This window comes from Hyla sarda, chromosome 7, assembly GCF_029499605.1.
Source record: "Hyla sarda isolate aHylSar1 chromosome 7, aHylSar1.hap1, whole genome shotgun sequence".
Classification (NCBI taxonomy): Eukaryota; Metazoa; Chordata; class Amphibia; order Anura; family Hylidae; genus Hyla; species Hyla sarda.
In genome coordinates this window covers 73,680,443-73,699,483 of record NC_079195.1, presented here as the reverse complement: position 1 = coordinate 73,699,483, position 19,041 = coordinate 73,680,443, and the positions used below count along the sequence as shown (strand labels likewise).

Genomic DNA, 19,041 nt, shown 5'->3' with positions numbered 1-19,041 from the left:
GTCAGTGCGCACAGTGACAGCTCAGGAGGACGCCACCGGAGCCAGATGTAGAGTGGGCCCCGGGAACAGGTAATTATAAAACCAGGGATGGGGGAGGCAATGGGGCCGGGGCGGTGCGGTGTGGCGGTGGGGGGAGCGGTGAGGCGGTGGCGGTGATAGGACTCAGGACCCCGGAACAGGCAGGGGGAGAGTAGCGGGTGGCGGCGGCGGTCTATGGCACCGCAAAAGCCACTGCAGTTCATTGATTTAAAGCGCCCGCTTTAAATCAATGATCTGCAGCGGTGTCGCGGGGGGTAAATAGCCGATAACTTATACCGGAAAATCGGTATAAGTTATCAGCTATCGGCCCTAACCTCCACCGATTATCGGTATCGGCCCTTAAAAAAGCGATATCAGTCGATCCCTAATTGATGGCCACACCTTTTAAAGAGTACCTGTCATATCCCATAAAAAAAAATTACTCCGCACCTTATCCTGATCATGTACGTATAATTTATGATCACATACTGATTTTGTGCATATAATGTGTCTAGCACATATATTTCTCTCACAAATACCTTCTGTCTCTTGCTCACTTGGTTTGTCATTCTGTGCTTTGCCTGTCCTCACTCTGCATCACTCCTCTTCCTTCCTGAGTCTGCTCTGCTGTGCTGGGTCTTTTCATCCAATCACTACAGGCTGCTTTGTAACCCCCTCCTCTCTGTTTTTATGCTGCAGTCTGATAGAACGGGAGTGAGCACAGAGGAGTGCTAGTCCTGCCTTCGCTTACTGGACTTTGTCCCAGCCTCGAACAGCATTGGATGATATGGGGAACCCTTAGTGGTGTTTTTATAAGCCATGATTTCTAAGAAAAGGACATAACATTTTCTGATAAAGTCTATTAGAAAGGCTAATGTAAAACGTAAAAATGATTTTCAATCTGACAGTGCCCATTTAAAGGAGTTGTTCCACAAAGAATATGGTTAATAGTTATATCCGACCCCAAATTTTGCTTATATCACCAGGCAATCCAGATTTAAAGGGGTACTCCGGTGAAAAACTTTTTTTTTTTTTTTTTTTTTTAAACCAATTGGTGCCAGAAAGTTAAACAGATTTGTAAATTACTTCTATTAAAAAATCTTAATCATTCCTGTACTTATTAACTGCTGAATACTACAGTGGAAATTATTTTCCGTTTGAAACACAGAGCTGTCAGCTGACATCATGAGCACAGTGCTCTCTGCTGACATCTCTGGCCATTTTAGGAACTGTCCAGAGTAAAAGGAAATCCCCATAACAAACTGCCCAAACATTCTGGGCAGTTCCTAAAATGGACAGAGATGTCAGCAGAGAGCACTGTGCTCATGATGTCAGCAGAGAGCACTGTGTTCCAAAAAGAAAAGAATTTCTGCTGTAGTATTCAGCAGCTAATAAGTAAAGGAAGGATTAAGATTTTTTAATAGAAGTAATTGACAAATCTGTTTAACTTTCTGGCACCAGTTGATTTAAAAAAAATAAATAAATAGTTTTTCACCGGAGTACCCCTTTAATGTTAGTATAGTGAAACCTACCATTTCTTTGTAATAACTGTATTGTGTCCACAGCAGTAAATGTAGTGGGTGGACAAGCGTACAGAGGGCTCCCTGGTGTGGTGGCCTGGATGCCTTCAGAAGAATTCAGCATTAGAGGCATCCAGTACTGGCATCAAAGAAATAAGTTAACCCACGTCAAGAGTAAAAGACTCACACTCGAAATGTGTTATGGTTTAATATTCCTTTAGGTAAATGTTGACTGGTCTGTTTTAGAGAAGTATATATATAACCATTGACATTGTTCTTCAAGCATATGATGCAAAGTGGTTCCCAAAATACATATTGCTGGAAAAGTAAAGTTGCCAGCTTCCATGGTGAATCAGAATCTAGAATGTCTGATATATATTTATATTGAGCGCCTTTAAAGCAGACGTATGGACAGGTCTTTTGCTCATTACAATTTTCCTTTCTTTTTAGGATGGAATGAACTGGGTCTGCAAAAATGTGAACGCAAAGAAGAAGTAATGGACTGAAAGCAGTAATGGATCCACTCAAGACTGCTACACCAACTTTCTATTTACCTGCAAGGACTGAGAGGTCACAGCTAACTTGTCTTTTTGCACCAGTTCCCGATTTTAAACCGAAATAAACACTATATATACTGGCCAAGAGTAGCTCATTCCAGCCAAGCATGTTTACGCTGTTTTAGCCTACTTGCCATGTATTTAATCTTTTCAATGAAAGTCATGTATCTTTTTAGGCTGGAGTGTAACTGAAGATCTGTAGTAGTAGAAAAGGGTCTTTGTTGAATCCCTATTGTACCATTCATTGGCATCAGTAGGTGATGTAGGAATGCATTTTAATAGTAGCTGCTCTGTATTAATGCCCAGGTGACCTCTATTCACTATACACCATTGGAGTGAAAGGCACAGGATGGAAATGTTCTTAGATCTGCTGTTCAGATTCTGTGTACCATAATAGAGACATTTAGTAACTTCAGTAGCCAGGACTGTTTGTAATCCCCAGGAACATTCATGGATGGGCAGTGATTTCCTTCTTCTTGTCACGTTTAGTCGCTTTCCTCTGGTTTATAAGCAATATCCATGACCCCCACTTACACAATCTCTCCGATTCTATATTTGTTTTTTTCACGATAAAGACAGATCACATTCACTGTTGACCAGTGTTTAAGAATTTATAAGATTTTTCCTTTCACCAAAGCCGAAATCTGTCAACAATCAGCTTTACTGATGTAATGTAACAAATCCAAAAACATAAAAACAAAAACACTAAAGGCCTTTGGTTCACATACTGGTGCAATGTGCTGTGGGTTATAGGAACCAATTTGACCATGGTAGCCATTTATATAGTGCTGTAACCCTAGGCGGTAGCATGTATCCATTAATAAGGATGTATTATGGCAACAAGCTTTAGATTAATTTACATATATTTATATCATCATTCCAGTGAACACAAGTGATATGTCATTCAGTTTTTAGGATTGGCTTTACCATTTTGCTGTTACACTACATTTATATTGAACACTGGTAGCCAAAATGTATTATTTCAGATTTAACAACTACTTTTTAGATTATCCAATTTTTATATTATATGTAAAAGCCTAAAAAGAACTGAAAATATCTTGGCAATCCACAAAGTCTAATATTAAGACACCAACCATACTCTCCAGAATGCTCAAATATATGATGTTCTTTGGCTTGGTACCCAACAGACACACAAGGTTGATCAATGGGGACTTTACAAAATAATTCTCAGAATGATGTAAAATAACAAAACATGAAATAGCCAATTTACCAATCCTCATGTCAAGCTGAACCAGGATGTACAGAGACTGGTGAGGACTGGGAAACTTGGTTCAGCAGTGGCAGGGGACTGGGAAAGCGAGTATTACATGTTTGATTTTATACCAATCATAAAAATTTTTTTACAGGCTATTCAATACATTTTTGCTAATGTAAATTGTTGTACAGGGGTTTATCTTTTTTTAAACAAACATTCCCAGGCTGCTGCCAAAGAAATTAACAAAAAAATACTTACCTCTCGCCCTGCCCAACTTCCTAGTGCTGGGTCCCAATTCAAATGTCATTCAGCCAATCACTGTGACCTATATGGCCCAAGCATCAGGAAGTGAAGTTCACTAGAGCGGGGATCAGCGTGAAACGGTACATTCCTACGCAGTGATCCGTGATCGGCCGAGCGGCACTCTGACTTATTAGGCCCCACCCAGCATTAGGAAGTGGAGTACTGTGCACACCGGAGCAGCGTTATTAGAGGCTATGGGAAACAAGTGAGAGATAAGTATCGCTTTTGGGGTGTTTTTTGGTAGCCTTGGCATGTTTGTGTAGAAAAGAAAATTCTGTCGGACAACCCTTTTGAGGAAACTAATTTGTTACTCTTTCCCTATTTTTTATTTTTGTTTACAGTGACAGGTTAAAGGTACCATCATTTTTGTTTCTATTCTATTACATGTAAAGCAACTTTGAAAAAGTTGAACGCTCCTCCATGGTAACAGACTACAAACAAATGCTGTGTAGTCGTAGTCTGATCATCTAATCCTACTCTCTGTTCCCTACTTCTTGCTGACCTACCAAATGTACGTTGGTTTGCATGATCCAACGTGAGAACTCTATAGAAATCCCACATCCTCTGGACCCCCTTGAGTATGACTTAAAGGGGTACTCCGGTGGAAAACATTTTTATTTTATTTTTTTAAATCAACTGGTTCCAAAAAGGCAAACTGATTTGTTAATAACTTCTATTAAAAAAATCTTAATCCTTTCGGTTCTTATTAGCTGCTGAATACTACAGAGGAAATTCTTTTCTTTTTGAATTTATTTTCTCTGTCCGTCCACAGTGTTCTCTGCTGACACCTCTGTCCATTTTAGGAACTGTAATGAGCAGCATATGTTTGCTATGGGGATTTTCTCCTGCTCTGGACAGTTCCTGACACGGACAGAGGTGTCAGCAGAGAGCACTGTGGACAGAAAGAAAAGAAATCCAAAAAGAAAAGAATTTCCTCTGTAATATACAGCCGCTAATAAGTACTGGAAGGATTAAGATTTTTTTTTTTTAATACAACTAATTTACAAATCTGTTTAACTTTCTGGCACCAGTTGATTAAAAAAAAATTATAATAATTCCGGAGTACCCCTTTAACCTTAAATTTCAGGTTTTCGGTGGTGACGCTTTAGCATACCTTGGAACATTTTCTACACGTGACCAAAATTTTCCTGATTTTAGATGTTAAATAATGTATAGCTGCTAATGGACAACAAGAAATGTGTAGTAGAGAGGGGATGTCAGGTGTACATATGAACATTGGGTAAAAGATAAATGCATCTGTATCCTTCAGTACTGTACAGTTTTGATCAATTTGCCCTTTGTACCTTTGGTGAAAAAATATACATTTTGACCAGGCCGTGTACACATTTAAATAAACCAGTGTTTTACAAACAGTGTGCCTCCAGCTGTTGCAAACCTACAGCTCCCAGCTTGCCCGGACAGCCTTTGGCTGTCCGGGCAAGCTGTGAGCTGTAGGTTTGCAACAGCTGGAGGCACACTGTTTCTAAAACGCGGATATAAACGCTTTCTTTCACTCCTACTACACATCCTCTCCCCGCATTTCACTGGTCCATTACTTCATGCTCGGTCGGTACACTGCAATGATGCACATTCTAATTGCTGTTTTTTTTTTTTTTTTTTTTTTTTTAGAGAATACTGTATAATAATGACAATAAAAGTTGGATCTGTCTAGTAGGCGGCAATTTACATATTTATTATGTGTTTCTTTTGTGTGCTGAGAAAGGACGGTTATTGTTGAAATCCAGTCAATTCCAATATGCACGTTTTGTGTATGTTATCATTCACATGGATTAAAGCTTCAATATTTCCAATATAATACAGTGTGGTGTTGGCATTATTTGTTGGTTTATTTACATGAGCTAAATAGCAGGTTGCTTATAAGTTAAATGTGTTAAAGTAAAACACTTTTTTCCTATTTTTCAGTTGACGATCTACAGCCGGTAAAATAAGTATTGAAGACGTCACCGTTTTCTTCTCCCTTAATATATTTCCAAAAGTGCTATTGACATGAAACTTTCACCAGATGTTGGTAACAGCCCAAATAATCCATACAAACAAAGAAACCAAAACAAATAGGCTTAGAAATTGTTGTGTAGTAATGTGTAAATGACACAGCAAAAAAGTATTGAACACATTAAAGGGGTACTCCGCCCCTGGCATCTTATCCCCTATCCAAAAGATAGGGGATAAGATGTTAGATCGCCGCGGTCCCGCTGCTGGGGACCCCGGGATCGCCGCTGCGGCACCCCGCCATCATTACTGCACAGAGCGAGTTCGCTTTGTGCGTAATGATGGGCGATACAGGGGCCGAAGCATAGTTACGTCATGGCTCCGCCCCTCATGACATCACGGCCCGTCCCCTTAATGCAAGTCTATGGCAGGGGGTGTGACGACCGCCACGCCCCCTCCCATAGACTTGTATTGACGGGGGCGGGCCGTAATGTCACGAGGGGCGGAGCCATGACGTAACTATGCTCCGGCCCCTGTATTGCCCGTCATTACGGGATAAGATGGCTAGGTAGGGGTGGAGTACCCCTTTAAAGGAGAAGTATCATGGAAGAAAACTTATCTTCTATCCAAAGGATAGGGGATACGTTTTAGATTGTGGGGGGGGGGCCCATCGCTTGGACATGAGATATGTCTTGTGTGACCCCATGGCGCAATTAGACCTTTTTGTAGCCATCAGTTTGGACTAAACCAGTTAATATTAATTTGCACTAACAAAGTGGCTAGAAAAAACACCACGGGGCCGGAGTATCGTGACTAGAGATGAGCGAACTTACAGTAAATTCAATTCGTCACGAACTTCTCCGCTCGGCAGTTGATGACTTATCCTGCATAAATTAGTTCAGCTTTCAGGTGCTTCCGTGGGCTGGAAAAGGTGGATACAGTCCTAGGAGACTCTTTCCTCTCCACCTTTCCACCTTTTCCAACCCATCGCTGATCTCTAATCGTGACGTCACGACTCTGCCCCCGTGTGACGTCACGCTCCCTCCAAAAACTCTCATTGAGGGGTGGAGCATGATGGCACACGGGGGCGGAGTTGTGATGTCACGATACTCCTGCCCCGTGCACACTTGGAGCCTCCAGCGCTGCAGAGAGCTCGCAAAGATGGGTGCTGAATTAAAGATTGCAGGGGTCCCCCCTTTGAATAGGGGATAAGATGTATTAGGACCGGAGTACCCCGTTAAACCAACATTGAAGTTTGGAGGTGGGAACATCATAATGTGGGGCAGATTTTCAGCAAATGGTACTGGAAAACATAGCAAAATTGAAGGAAGGAAAAAATGGGCAAATTTACAAAGAAATTATTGTCAAAATGGGGGGGGGGTGCGGCGTTGGGGGCAGAGTCCGACTGCTGGGACCCCCCTGCAATCATGTACTTTGCCCCTATTCTGTTGATTAGGGTATAAGTTATTTTTCACTGGGCAACGTCTTTAAAATCTAGCTTTACCTTTTAGACCAATCCATACAGTCCAAGGGATTTATTGCAATATTGGGATTGAAGGTTTCTCTCCCCTGTATACGAGAACAAGTTAGCATCTACCGCACCAGGATTGGGCTTTTTCTCTCTAACCTATATCAATTGTGTAGGCTCTCACATGGCAATAGGTAGACCAATGTTTTCCAACCAGGGTGCCTCCAGCTGTTGCGAAACTACAACTCCCAGCATGCCCAGACAGCCTTCGGCTGTCTGGACATGCTGGGAGTTGTAGCTTCGCAACAGCTGGAGGCACTCTGGTTGGGAAACACTGGAGTAGACTGATGTCCTCAACCTTTTATGGCTCCTGGGCCACTTTTAAGGGCAACAGGTGGTGCTGAGATATAGGAAAAAGCTGTTATATATGTGACCAATGTATATGGCTTTACCTTGGTGTAAACAATCAGTTTTGAACTTAGTGTCAAGTTCTAATAATATTAACTTCTCTGGTGCCGCTAGTGCATAATAGAACTGCAGCTGCCAACAGCTGAGGAGCCACATACAAGGGAGCCCAAGAGCCACTGGGTGGAGAACACACATCTAGATTTTCATGCAAGAAAGTCTTCAGGCCGTTACATACAGTCCTAGCTATAGCTGGGAAACTTCACTTTAAAAAGGGGAACTCCGGTGGAAAACTTTATTTTTTATTTTTTAAATGAACTGGTGCCAGAAAGTTAAACAGATTTGTAAATTACTTTTATTAAAAAATGTTAATCCTTCCAGTACTTGTTAGCGGCAGTATACTACAGAGAAAATTCTTTTCTTTTTTTAATTTCTCTCTGTCCATGTCAGGAACTGTCCAGAGCAGCATAGGGGATTTTCTCCTGCTCTGGACAGTTCCTGACATGGACAGTGGTGTCAGCAGAGAGCACTGTGGTCAGACTGAAAAGAAATCCAAAAAGAAAAGAATTTCCTTTGTAGTATGCAGCTGCTAATAAGTACTGAAAGGATTAAAACATTTTAATAGAAGTAATTTACAAATCTGTTAAACTTTCTGGAGTATACCACTGGAGTACTCCTTTAAAGGAGTACTCCTCTGGGATGGGAAAATTGCCCGACATACTGCCGGCAGTAAAAAAAAAATAGAGGTACATACCTTCCGTCACTCCCCCAGTGCCTCCGGTAACTCGCTCCGGCCTCTCCCGCGATCCTCGTCCTGGTTACCAGTGGTCGCGAGTCATACTGCACTCAGCCAATCACAGGCTGCAGCGAAGTCCCACCTCGGCCGGCGATAGGCAGACCGGCAGTGTGACTTTTTTCGGCCCTGGGTTACCGGAGGAGCGACGGGAGGTATGTACCTCTTTATTTTTTTACTGCCGGCAGTATGACGGACAATATTCCTATCCCGGAGTACTCCTTTAAGCAACTTCAGAACAGGCGTCTTCTGCTTTCATTCCCACCAGTCTTCCATTTGCAGATAATTGCGTTTTCTCTATATAACACTGTCTCAGAGTTGAGGAATTTGTGTCTGCTTAGAACAATCCTAACACTAAACCAGTTTACTCTGCAGGATCTATGGCTTTTAAAGCATGAAATACTCCTGATTATTCAGAGAGCGGACGATAACATGTTGTTACACTAGGATTCCTGCCTTCACGGAGCGGTGGGGCCTTCCTTTACATTCTCTGCTGTTATTTTCACTGTAGAATAAAGAAGACCTACCTAGGTTTGTTCAGATGTGACCTGCGGCTTTCTGCTCTATAAACAAGTTGATAGAAGCCTTGTGTGCATGTGAGCAGTTGTATGGTATTTTAAGAGGACCTGTCATTTCTCTGACATGTTCGGTTTTGTCAGGTATCTCTGTTGAATAGTTCACAGCAAAAATAAAACTACTCATCATCAATTGTATATGGTAGAGAGACACTGGGACTCTCACCTTTCACATACTAAGTATTGAAAGGTATTATGCAGCCATAAAAATAAAAAAAACCCTATGCTGAACTGCCTAAATCGCACCCCAGCCAATGGGTTGAAGCTTCCGGTCCTCTTTACTATTTCCTGGTTGCTGAAGATGCGCTTTCCCTGCAGGAACTGCACCAATCACTGGCCATAGCAATGTCCTGCCTCAGTCTGTGATTGGCTGAATAGGGAAGTACTTGCAGGGACAGTGTACATTATTATTTTTTTGTATTCCCAGATAACCTCTTTAATTAGAAATGGCTTTTATTTATGGACTACTGCTCTTATACAAGCCTATGTGTCTCCATGGAGACAACAAACAAAATCTATGTAGTGTTATCCTGCAGTCATATTACCTTCTACTTGTCCCCTGCTTCCTGCCAGCCTACCATATGCTAAAAGAATTAGGGGATCACGACTGCAGGATCAGATTATTCAGGGTATGTTTGTTATGTAACCATGCAAAAATAGCCCGATCAGCCATAACTTAAAGGGGTACTCCAGTGGTAAAGGCTCCACAGGAAGTTCTTTTCTTTTTGAATTTATTTTCTGTCTGACCACAGTGTTCTCTGCTGACACCTCTGTCCATGTCAGGAACTGTCCAGAGTAGGAGCAAATCCCCATAGCAAATCTCTCCTGCTCTGGACAGTTCCTGACATGGGCAGAAGTGTCAGCAGAGAGCACTGTGGTCAGACGGAAACGAAATTCAAAAAGAAAAGAACTTCCTGTGGAGCATACAGCAGCTGATAAGTACTGGGAGGATTAAGATTTGTAAATAGAAGTAATTTACAAATCTGTTTAACTTTCTTGCACCAGTTGATAATTATTATTATTATTTTTTTATGTTTTCCACGGGAGTACCCCTTTAAAGAGAATCTATCAGCACTGCAGTTTTCAGCCCCCAGGACTCCTGATAACCTTATACAGAGGGCAGGGAATGCAGTGATGTCTTTGGTCATGAAGCATACACAATGTCATTTGATGTCCACTGATACAGCAACTACTGACGAACTACTGTGTAACCTAATATAATACCCGCCCCCAGCTCAGGGCAGGGCAGCTTTGCCGCAAGTCGGAGCCGCCTCACCCTCGTATATAGGAAGGATTTGTAACAAGCTGACCACCAGCTAAGCATCAACCAGTGAGATGACACCTGTCAGCATCTGCCAATGTTAGCCGATGCTGATGGAGACTCCTCGTTGGTTGATGCTGAGCTGGCAGCCATGCTCAGCTTATTACAAATCCTTCTTATGTACAAGGATGAGGCGGCTCTCACCGTTCACTAGGTTATATGTATTGAGGCCGCTCATCTCCTGGAGAAGTACTGTGACTTACACAATGGCACCCCTGGACTAGCCCAAACCCCCCCCACCGCACTTTGGCTCTTGCGGCAATCATTGGACTAGCCATCTAGTGGCTGCATTTATATCCTTATATGTCCCTTGCTACATCAATGTGAAATATGATAAAATAATTTACATATACATATGATATATTTGTTATTAAAGTATATTAATCATATTTGCGTTACATTTCCTGCTACATTACATTCTAATTTTGGTAGATTTCCTCCTAATTTTCATCATGTTTGTGAAAAAACGGGTGGCCATGCAGCAGTCAAAAAAAATAAAAAAATAAAACACTAAGAATTGCTGCAGCTTTGCATTGAGGTTTTTGGCTTCACATATTGTAAGCATCATCTGCTATGCGTAGTGCCACCCTTACCCCAGATACCATATTCATTGGCAATAAGCTGCATTGTTGTAAAAAGTGGATTGAAGTTCAAAGTCCAGTTCTCAGACACAAGACTTTGTTTTCTACAATTCTGCAAGACATTATATTACAATTTATCTGAAGGAGACTTTTGTGAAACACACCTCTTGTATACTGCAGACCAGAGCGAGAGGCCAAGTTCTTTGCCAGGAGTTTTCCCTGTGGGCCGTTTGCTCAGCTTACAGATTAAAGGGGTACTCGGCCCCAAGACATCTTATCCCCTATCCAAAGAATAGGGGATAAGATGTCTGATCGCGGGTGTCCTGCCGCTGGGGACCCCCGCAATCTCGGCTGTGGCACACCAGACATCCGGTGCACGGATCAACCTTCGCTCTGTGCCAGATGACTGGCGTTGCAGGTTGTGATGTCACGGCCACGCCCCCTCAATGCAAGTCTATGGGAGGGGGCATGGCCGTGACATCATGAGCCTCCGGCGCTGCACCCGATGCTCTTAATGAACGCCGGGTGCAGCAGGGAGATCCCCTTTGGATAGGGGATAAGATGTCTAGGAGCAGAGTACCCCTTTAAGGACTGCTCTCCTGTACAGCTAAGCTCATCTTTGTACTGTGCATTCCAAAAGTTTTCAGACCCTTCACCTTATTCACATTTTATGTTGCGGCCTTGTGCTAAAATAAAAACAAAATCAGGTTTCCCCATTATTCTGCACTCAATACACCATAATAATAAAGTCAAAACAGAATGTTGGAAATTTTTGCTCATTTATTGAAAGTGAAATTCATTGAAAAGGAAAATCTAAAATATTGCATTGACATAAGTATTCAGACCCTTTACTCAGTACTTAGTTGAAGCACCGTAGGCAGAGATTACATCCTCCAGTCTTTTTGGGAATGAGGCCACAAGGTTTGCACAAGTCAGGGGTCTGGCTGGGCCACTCAAGGACATTCACAGAGTTGTCTCTAAGCCGCTCCTGTGTTGTCTTGGCTGTGTGCTTAGGGATATTGGGGGAGATTCATCAAGACCTGGCTTCTATTATTTTTCAGAGGCCTTTAGAAAAATAAAAGAAGCGATCTGATTGGTTGCTATGGCCAACTTTTCCTTTGCACAAGTTTTGATGAATCTCCCCTCTTGTCTTGTTGGAAGACCCAGTCTGAGGTCAATGCAGAGAGCAGTGCCTGGTTTCCTCCAGACATTACTCCTCTTCTGAGTGTCCTATTCATGTGTCTTTTACTGAGGAGGAGCTTCTTACTGCCACTCTACCATACAGTACAGATTGTGGAGTGCTGCACTGATTGTTGACCTTCTAAAAGTTTCTCCTATCTGCTCAGCCACAGTGACCACTTGGTCTCCTCTCTTACCTAGGCCCTTCTCCCCCGATTCCTTAGTTAGGTTGGGCGACCAGCTCCAAGACCAGAGCCCAGAGTCCTGATTGTTCCAAACATCTTTTATTTAAGAACTATGGAGACCTCAGTGCTTTTTTATTTTTTTTAATAGATAGGGCTGTGTCGCTACAATCCTAAATTTACCACAGGTGACTTCGACCAAGATGTAGAAACATCTCAGAGATGAGCAAGAGAAATGGGAGACCCCCAGATAAAGAGACATAGCAAAGGTTCTGATTACTTTAAATAAGGGGTTCTCAACCAGGGGTACGCCAAGGGTTATGCAGGGGAACAGCAATTTGCTGACAAATACCAGCCATGCATTGGCCAGTATTTTTCAACGCAAAGTGGGAATTGAATGCCGCTGTCGCCTCGGCCACCTTACGTGAGATGCAGAGGTTGGCGGGCCTGACCTGTGATGTCCTTGACGTTGCGTGGAGGTTCCGGCACAGCGCAGAAGGATGTCACCTGTCAGTGCGGCCCGCCCAACGGGATAGACACAGGCCTGGTAAGCATATTAAACTAAGTGTAACGCTGCAGAATGGGAGGGTGTTATTGTATGAATCTCATATATTGGGCCAGGGGGATCGGAGGGGGGAATAATGGCACAGGGGGATTAAGATGGAGGGGGAATAATGGCACAAGGGGATTAAGTATCGCATTAGTATCACATTAGAAAGGTGCACATGCGCCATTCTGAAATTAAGTACTTTTATTACTTATTTTGTCCATGGGTAGCCCTCACACGTAAGTTCAGCGTGAACTTATGCGTGAGGGGTACCCTCGGACACACTTTCACCCTTTGGGGGTACAGTTGCGAAAAAGGATGAAAACCACTGCTTTAAATGTCCTTTCTAATCAATATGCAAACATTTCTGAAATTCTGATTTAATTTTGTCATTATGGGATATTGAGTGCAGAATGATGTGCAAAACTTTTTTTTATTTTTTTTAACAAAAGTACGCAACATAAAATGTGAACATTTTTTAAAACCATTAAATAGTGAACTCTAAGGGCTGCTGACATCTGATGTGTCCTCCCAGTGTCCCATTCTGCACCTACATGCAGAGGCCAATTGGAAACCTTTGCCAGTGGACTTACTGCGAATGCGCAGGATTTCAGATTGGCCTCTAGTTAACGTCCCCGCTGAGGAGTGGGTCAGTAGGATGATCAGGAGTGGCTACAGGAGTGAGCGAGCATATCGGTGCACTGGGGGCTAAAGTAAAGCTCTCTTTGCACCAAATGGCTAACTTACATAACAAATATAAATGACCAGAGAATAGTGCATCAGATGTACTTACTAAAGGTAACAATTTGTTAATTGTAATGTGCACTATGAGGCTGTACCAGCGGCTTAACTGGCACAACCCTGGTGATAGATTCCCTTTTACCTTCTCGTGTATAATGCCTTTGTGAAAGCTCTCCTTCATTTGTCCTCCAGAGCCCTTCTTCTACCTAAGTTCCTAACAGCAGCTGTCATCACTGTCTGTTGTGTTAAAAATACAATAGTTGCAATCCGGTCGTGGTCACTCTTTCTACCATCCTGCTACCTCACATTACACTCGCCTTACCTCTCCATTCCACTACTACATGTATTCATTGCTTGACTTTATTCTCACACACAGCTTGTATTGCTGTTTTAATAAGATATTTTATTTATTTAACCCATCTGCTACTGGCAGGGAGGAAGTAAGGACCCTTTTAAATGTCTGGAATGCGTAGTATGGAGAGCCTATTACAAGGCTCACAATCATGCCAACGGGGCTGCTCAAAAGATTGATGGATTGTTGGTGTGGCCCTATGGGCCCTAATATACAGGCGACTGCCGGCCGACCGGGCCATTATCACCCTGTAATAGGGCCAGCGAACAAGCAAAAGGAGCAGGATTTGACTGTTTGTTGGCTGTTCATCTCCTTATGTAATAGAGGACGTGCAGTTGAAAAATGATGGAGGCATAAGGCTCACCAAATGAATGGAGTGTGCACCCTGCAAATAAATGGAGCTATGGAGTCTGTAGTATTAATTCTTAATTACAATTGCAAACTGGAATTCCGCATTTAGGGGCATATTGTTACAGGTACTAACGTGGATACCTGGAGGTACACTTCATTTGTATTGCTATGACTGCCAGCCTTCATAGGGATGCCAAGAAAAGCATTGCATGTTATACATGCATTAGGCACACAGGAGGGAAATGGCATTTCACCTGTTTCGAAAGCTTTTGTAACAGTGACAATCATTTTCTTTCATATTAAATTTAGAAATACTCTTTTCTGTCTAATCACATAGTGTGCAATAGTTTCCGGGATTCTGATGTTTTACTGTATTGTTAAATACAGGTTACTCTAATGCAAGTTATCTGGACCCATTACGTCTCCAGCGATTTTGTTTATGAAAAGATCATGTGGTTTTTGTATCATACTGGGATTATTGCTCAGTGAATCACAGTTTATGTGCATCTGCTGTCTTGTAAAGAAACTACACTGATTTGACTTACGCTTTTATCTTTCTTTTTAGTTCTGATTTTCAATATCTGATTTCCATAACTTCACCATTTATTCCCGCTGTCAACGTGGCATTTTGTTATAAAAAGGAAGCTACAACAAGGAATAAATCCCAGCGCTCAGGACATCAGCTTCTTGATTAAAATATATTAGCTTTATTTATAGATTTTAAAATTACCTGAGGGCTATAAAAATACAAAAAACAACCAACACGTTTCGGAATTAACCTTTTTCTAGGTGTAACTTGTAAGTAATCTTTATCTGAATAAATAGGTAAATCATTAGAATAGTCCTTGAGTACCCAACCTGTTCCTGTTAACCCACACTAGACGCAAAACATGCCAAACAATACTAACATTTTCAATATCCAAAAGATCAGTTATGCAACAGATATGATGAATATAACCATAAATGGAACAATGTAATATGGTAACATTACACATGCATGCATGTTCGATAGACCAAATACTCATCAGATCCTTAACCCCTTAAGGACCGAGGGTTTTTCCGTTTTTGCATTTTCGTTTTTTCCTCCTTGCCTTTAAAAAATCATAACTCTTTCAATTTTGCACCTAAAAACCCATATGATGGCTTATTTTTTGTAATGACATCAGTCATTTTGCCCAAAAATCTACGGCGAAACGGAAAAAAAAATCATTGTGAGACAAAATGGGAAAAAAAACGCTGTTTTGTAACTTATGGGGGCTTCCGTTTCTACGTAGTACATTTTTCGGTAAAAATGACACCTTATCTTTATTCTGTAGGTCCATACGATTAAAATGATACCCTATTTATATAGGTTTGATTTTGTCGTACTTCTGGGAAAAATCATAACTACATGCAGGAAAATTAATAAGTTTAAAATTATCATCTTCTGACCCCTATAACTTTTTTATTTTTCCGCGTATGGGGCGGTATGAGGGCTAATTTTTTCTGCCGTGATCTGAAGTTTTTAGCGGTACCATTTTTGCATTGATAGGACTTATTGATATTTTTATTCATTTTTTCATTATATAAAAAGTGACCAAAAAATGCACTATTTTGGACTTTGGAATTTTTTGCGCGTACGCCATTGACCGTGCGGTTAAATTAACGATATATTTTCATAATTTGGACATTTCCGCAATACCATATATGTTTATTTTTATTTACACTGTGGTTTTTTTTATGGAAAAAGGGGGGTGATTCAAACTTTTAATAGGGAACGGGTTAAATGATCTTTATTCACTTTTTTTTTCACTTTTTTTTTGCAATGTTATAGCTCCCATAGGGACCTATAACACTGCACACACTGATCTTTTACATTGATCACTGGTTTCTCAATGATTCTGCCGCTTGACTGCTCATGCCTGGATCTCAGGCACTGAGCAATCATTCGTCGATCGGACAGCGAGGAGGCAGGTAGGGCCCTCCCGCTGTCCTGTAAGTTGTTCGGGAATGCCGCGATTTTGCCGCGGCTATCCCGAACAGCCCACTGAGCTAACCGGCATACTTTCACTTTAGATGCGGCGTTCAACTCAGAATTCTTTGAGATTGTTTCTCATCGTGAAGATGGAGATGATCTATAATGCCGTTTGTGATATTCTGAACATGAATTGCTACACAAAAGTGAGAGAGGAGGACGAGGAGGAGATGGAGGAGGAGATAAAGGAAAGAAGGCGACTGTATGAGGCAGAAAAATTGCTAGATAAAGTCTTTACCACCGAGGACGATCTCAACAAAGAGATGGCAAAACTCCGCCAAGAAGAGGCAGAAAAGGAGTCAAGTTTTATGTCCCTCTTCTGTTGCTGCCTTCAAGGAAAGTAAAAAAATCTGGATACAACATTACCGGATGTGACTTATTTTATCGGACATGACCCTTTTACCGGATGTGACTTATTTTATTGGACATGACCCTTTTACCGGATGTGACTTATTTTATCGGACTTGACCCTATTAACCGGATGTGACTTATTTTATCGGACATGACCCTTTTACCGGATGTGACTTATTTTATCGGACTTGACCCTATTAACCGGATGTGACTTATTTACTCGGATGTGACATTACTACTGGACATGACTTTATTTACTGGAAATGACAATCGGATTTGTGACTTTTATTATGGGATGTAACTGTAATACAAGGCTTCGAGGTCCATCAGAAGCTGCCAGCAACCTAACACCGCTACAACCACCATCAGCCTGACAAAGAACACCAGCATCTACTCAGCTTACTACATGCTCTGGGCCACAGGCTATAATATACCAACAATATTTATCTGTAATGAATAAACATCTTTGGTGGCTTCAGACTGTTGTTCAGACTCCTTATTAATCTCCGGTGCCATCAGGATAGTATCCTGGTATTTTGTGCAGTATATGTCTTAGGATTTCCAATTCCCTTGACCTCGGTGTAATGTTCTGTCTTTACTCAACAGCATCAGGTCCATAGTGTTACAGGAAGTTGTGATGAAAATAAATCCAAATTCATTGATACACTCAAAAAAAAAAGTCATTGAGATTATAATCTGGCGGCCTATATTCTGCACAATAAAATTTTATTGGTCATTTGGGTGCATTAGTATGAAGAATTTTCTCTTTATTCAATGCTATTAAATATAATTAACTGGTTAAAGGAATTCTTCACTTTGTCAGAAGCATCTTTGGATGCAGGGCCAGAATAATGGATGCAGCTCCAGGCCCCCAGGTTAAAATAGGCCCAGCCATACCGAAATGTTTTATTTTGCCTGCCTCATTCCCTTATGGGGATCCAGGACACTTGTCCCGGATCCCCAGATGAGCGAGCGCTGCTTTCAACTGTATATGCCTGCGGGCATACAATTGAAAGCTGCCTGTTAGTCAAGCAGGCCATGAACTCTGCCTCAACGCAGGTGCTGCTGACGTCACTCATCGGCGCCTGCGGATAAGAGAGGATGTGACCTAAAGAAAGCGGATGGACGTGACCATGCTGAACTGTGCGGGACTAGGTGAGTACCTATTTTTGTTATTTTTTATTATGCCAGGCATAAAGCGGTGGTGGGGGAACACTTAAGTGGAACTGGCTACCTTCTTGCCTATTCACCTGGCCCCCTCCCTATCTACCTACCCACCTGGCTTCAAACATATGAATTCAAACAGACACCTTCTCTGACTATATGCCATAATGACTACATGGTGTCTCTCCTATTTATACTATGAAAAACCTGGTAACTTCAATAAGATAGTATACCTCTGTAAAAATGAGTTCAGAAAACCACTTCAGATTAAAAGAAAGATACATTTTATTGAAAACTGATTACAATTCTAACTATGTATACAATACAATCAATGGAAAGTGCTTCAGAGAAATTCACCGAAAATAAGGTGACACCACCACAAATTTACATCTATTGCACATGTCCCTACTTGCATATATTTTTCCTAGTTTTTATACTTGATTACAGAGGGCCTAGGCTCATACCATGTATATTTTCAGCATATCCCCATCTCTGGGTTCACAATGCCCTAATAGAGCAATCACTCCATAATGTGACTATAGATTCTCAATTCAGGTGTAGGTGTCAGGTTCAGGTGTTCTGTCTGTGTAGGATGTATCACCTCCGTACCCCAACGTACGTTTTCTTGCCACCTTTTTCAAGGGGCCACTATTTCTCTTCTTTATTTCCCTATTTATATGCCAATACCGGATGTGGTATGTGTCACGTAAACACCAATGTCGCCGCTTCCACCGCCCCCTGCCCCACTTCCGGCACCTTCACACCAGCGTGCAGGCTCGGTACCAGGTCTCCGAGCGTGCGCACTGAGCTACAGGGACCGGGTGAGACCGCGCCGCTAGAGGGAGACACCGGGCAAGAGCACTGTCGAGTTGCACAGACTTAGCTTCTATTCTCGCCATACCCATAATCTGTGTTTGCATGTATGCAATATGTGGGTTTCTATTGAGGATTGCTGCATATAAAGCTAAAACAAAATAAGAAAAAGTGCTAGTGCTTTGTTGGGATATATATCATTATATTGTCTATTAATACAGTGCATTAATCATAATATAAATATAATAAACTCATGATACATATTGTATAAACTACTGTACATATAAATGTGCAAAAAAAATTTTATGAAATACATGAACATGTGGACTGTGTAAATAGTGGATATTGGTCCACTTGTCACAGACAGGCTCAATCCCCTCCGTGACCTGTGGATCAATTTGTGACAATATATAACCCCCCATATATCCCCTTCCCCCCATTTCTTAATGCTTGTCTTTTGAATTCTGGGTAGGTTGATGTTCATTATATGTCAATTCACACTTCCTATGGCATCCATCAATAGTACGGCAAACACATACTTGAGACATAAATCTACATACAATCTAAAAACGAAGAAAAAGCAATAAATGGTAAAATCACTAATCGATATGCAATTACAAGAAGGAAGCAAACATTAGCT

The 19,041-nt window shown here is 41.6% G+C and overlaps 1 protein-coding gene across 2 annotated transcripts in view; it reads left to right on the top strand.

Moving 5' to 3' along the window:
• ARL3 (ADP ribosylation factor like GTPase 3) overlaps positions 1-4,521 on the top strand; it is a 71,927-nt gene extending 67,406 nt beyond the window's left edge. The window contains exon 6 of one of the 2 annotated variants that reach the window (XM_056529643.1): positions 1,989-4,521. In XM_056529643.1, coding sequence (XP_056385618.1) covers positions 1,989-2,036 — 48 coding nt within the window. In that variant the 3' untranslated portion in view covers positions 2,037-4,521. The remainder of the gene's footprint in view (positions 1-1,988) is intronic. The other variant, XM_056529644.1, reaches the window with a different exon arrangement.
• Positions 4,522-19,041: the final 14,520 nt, after the last annotated feature.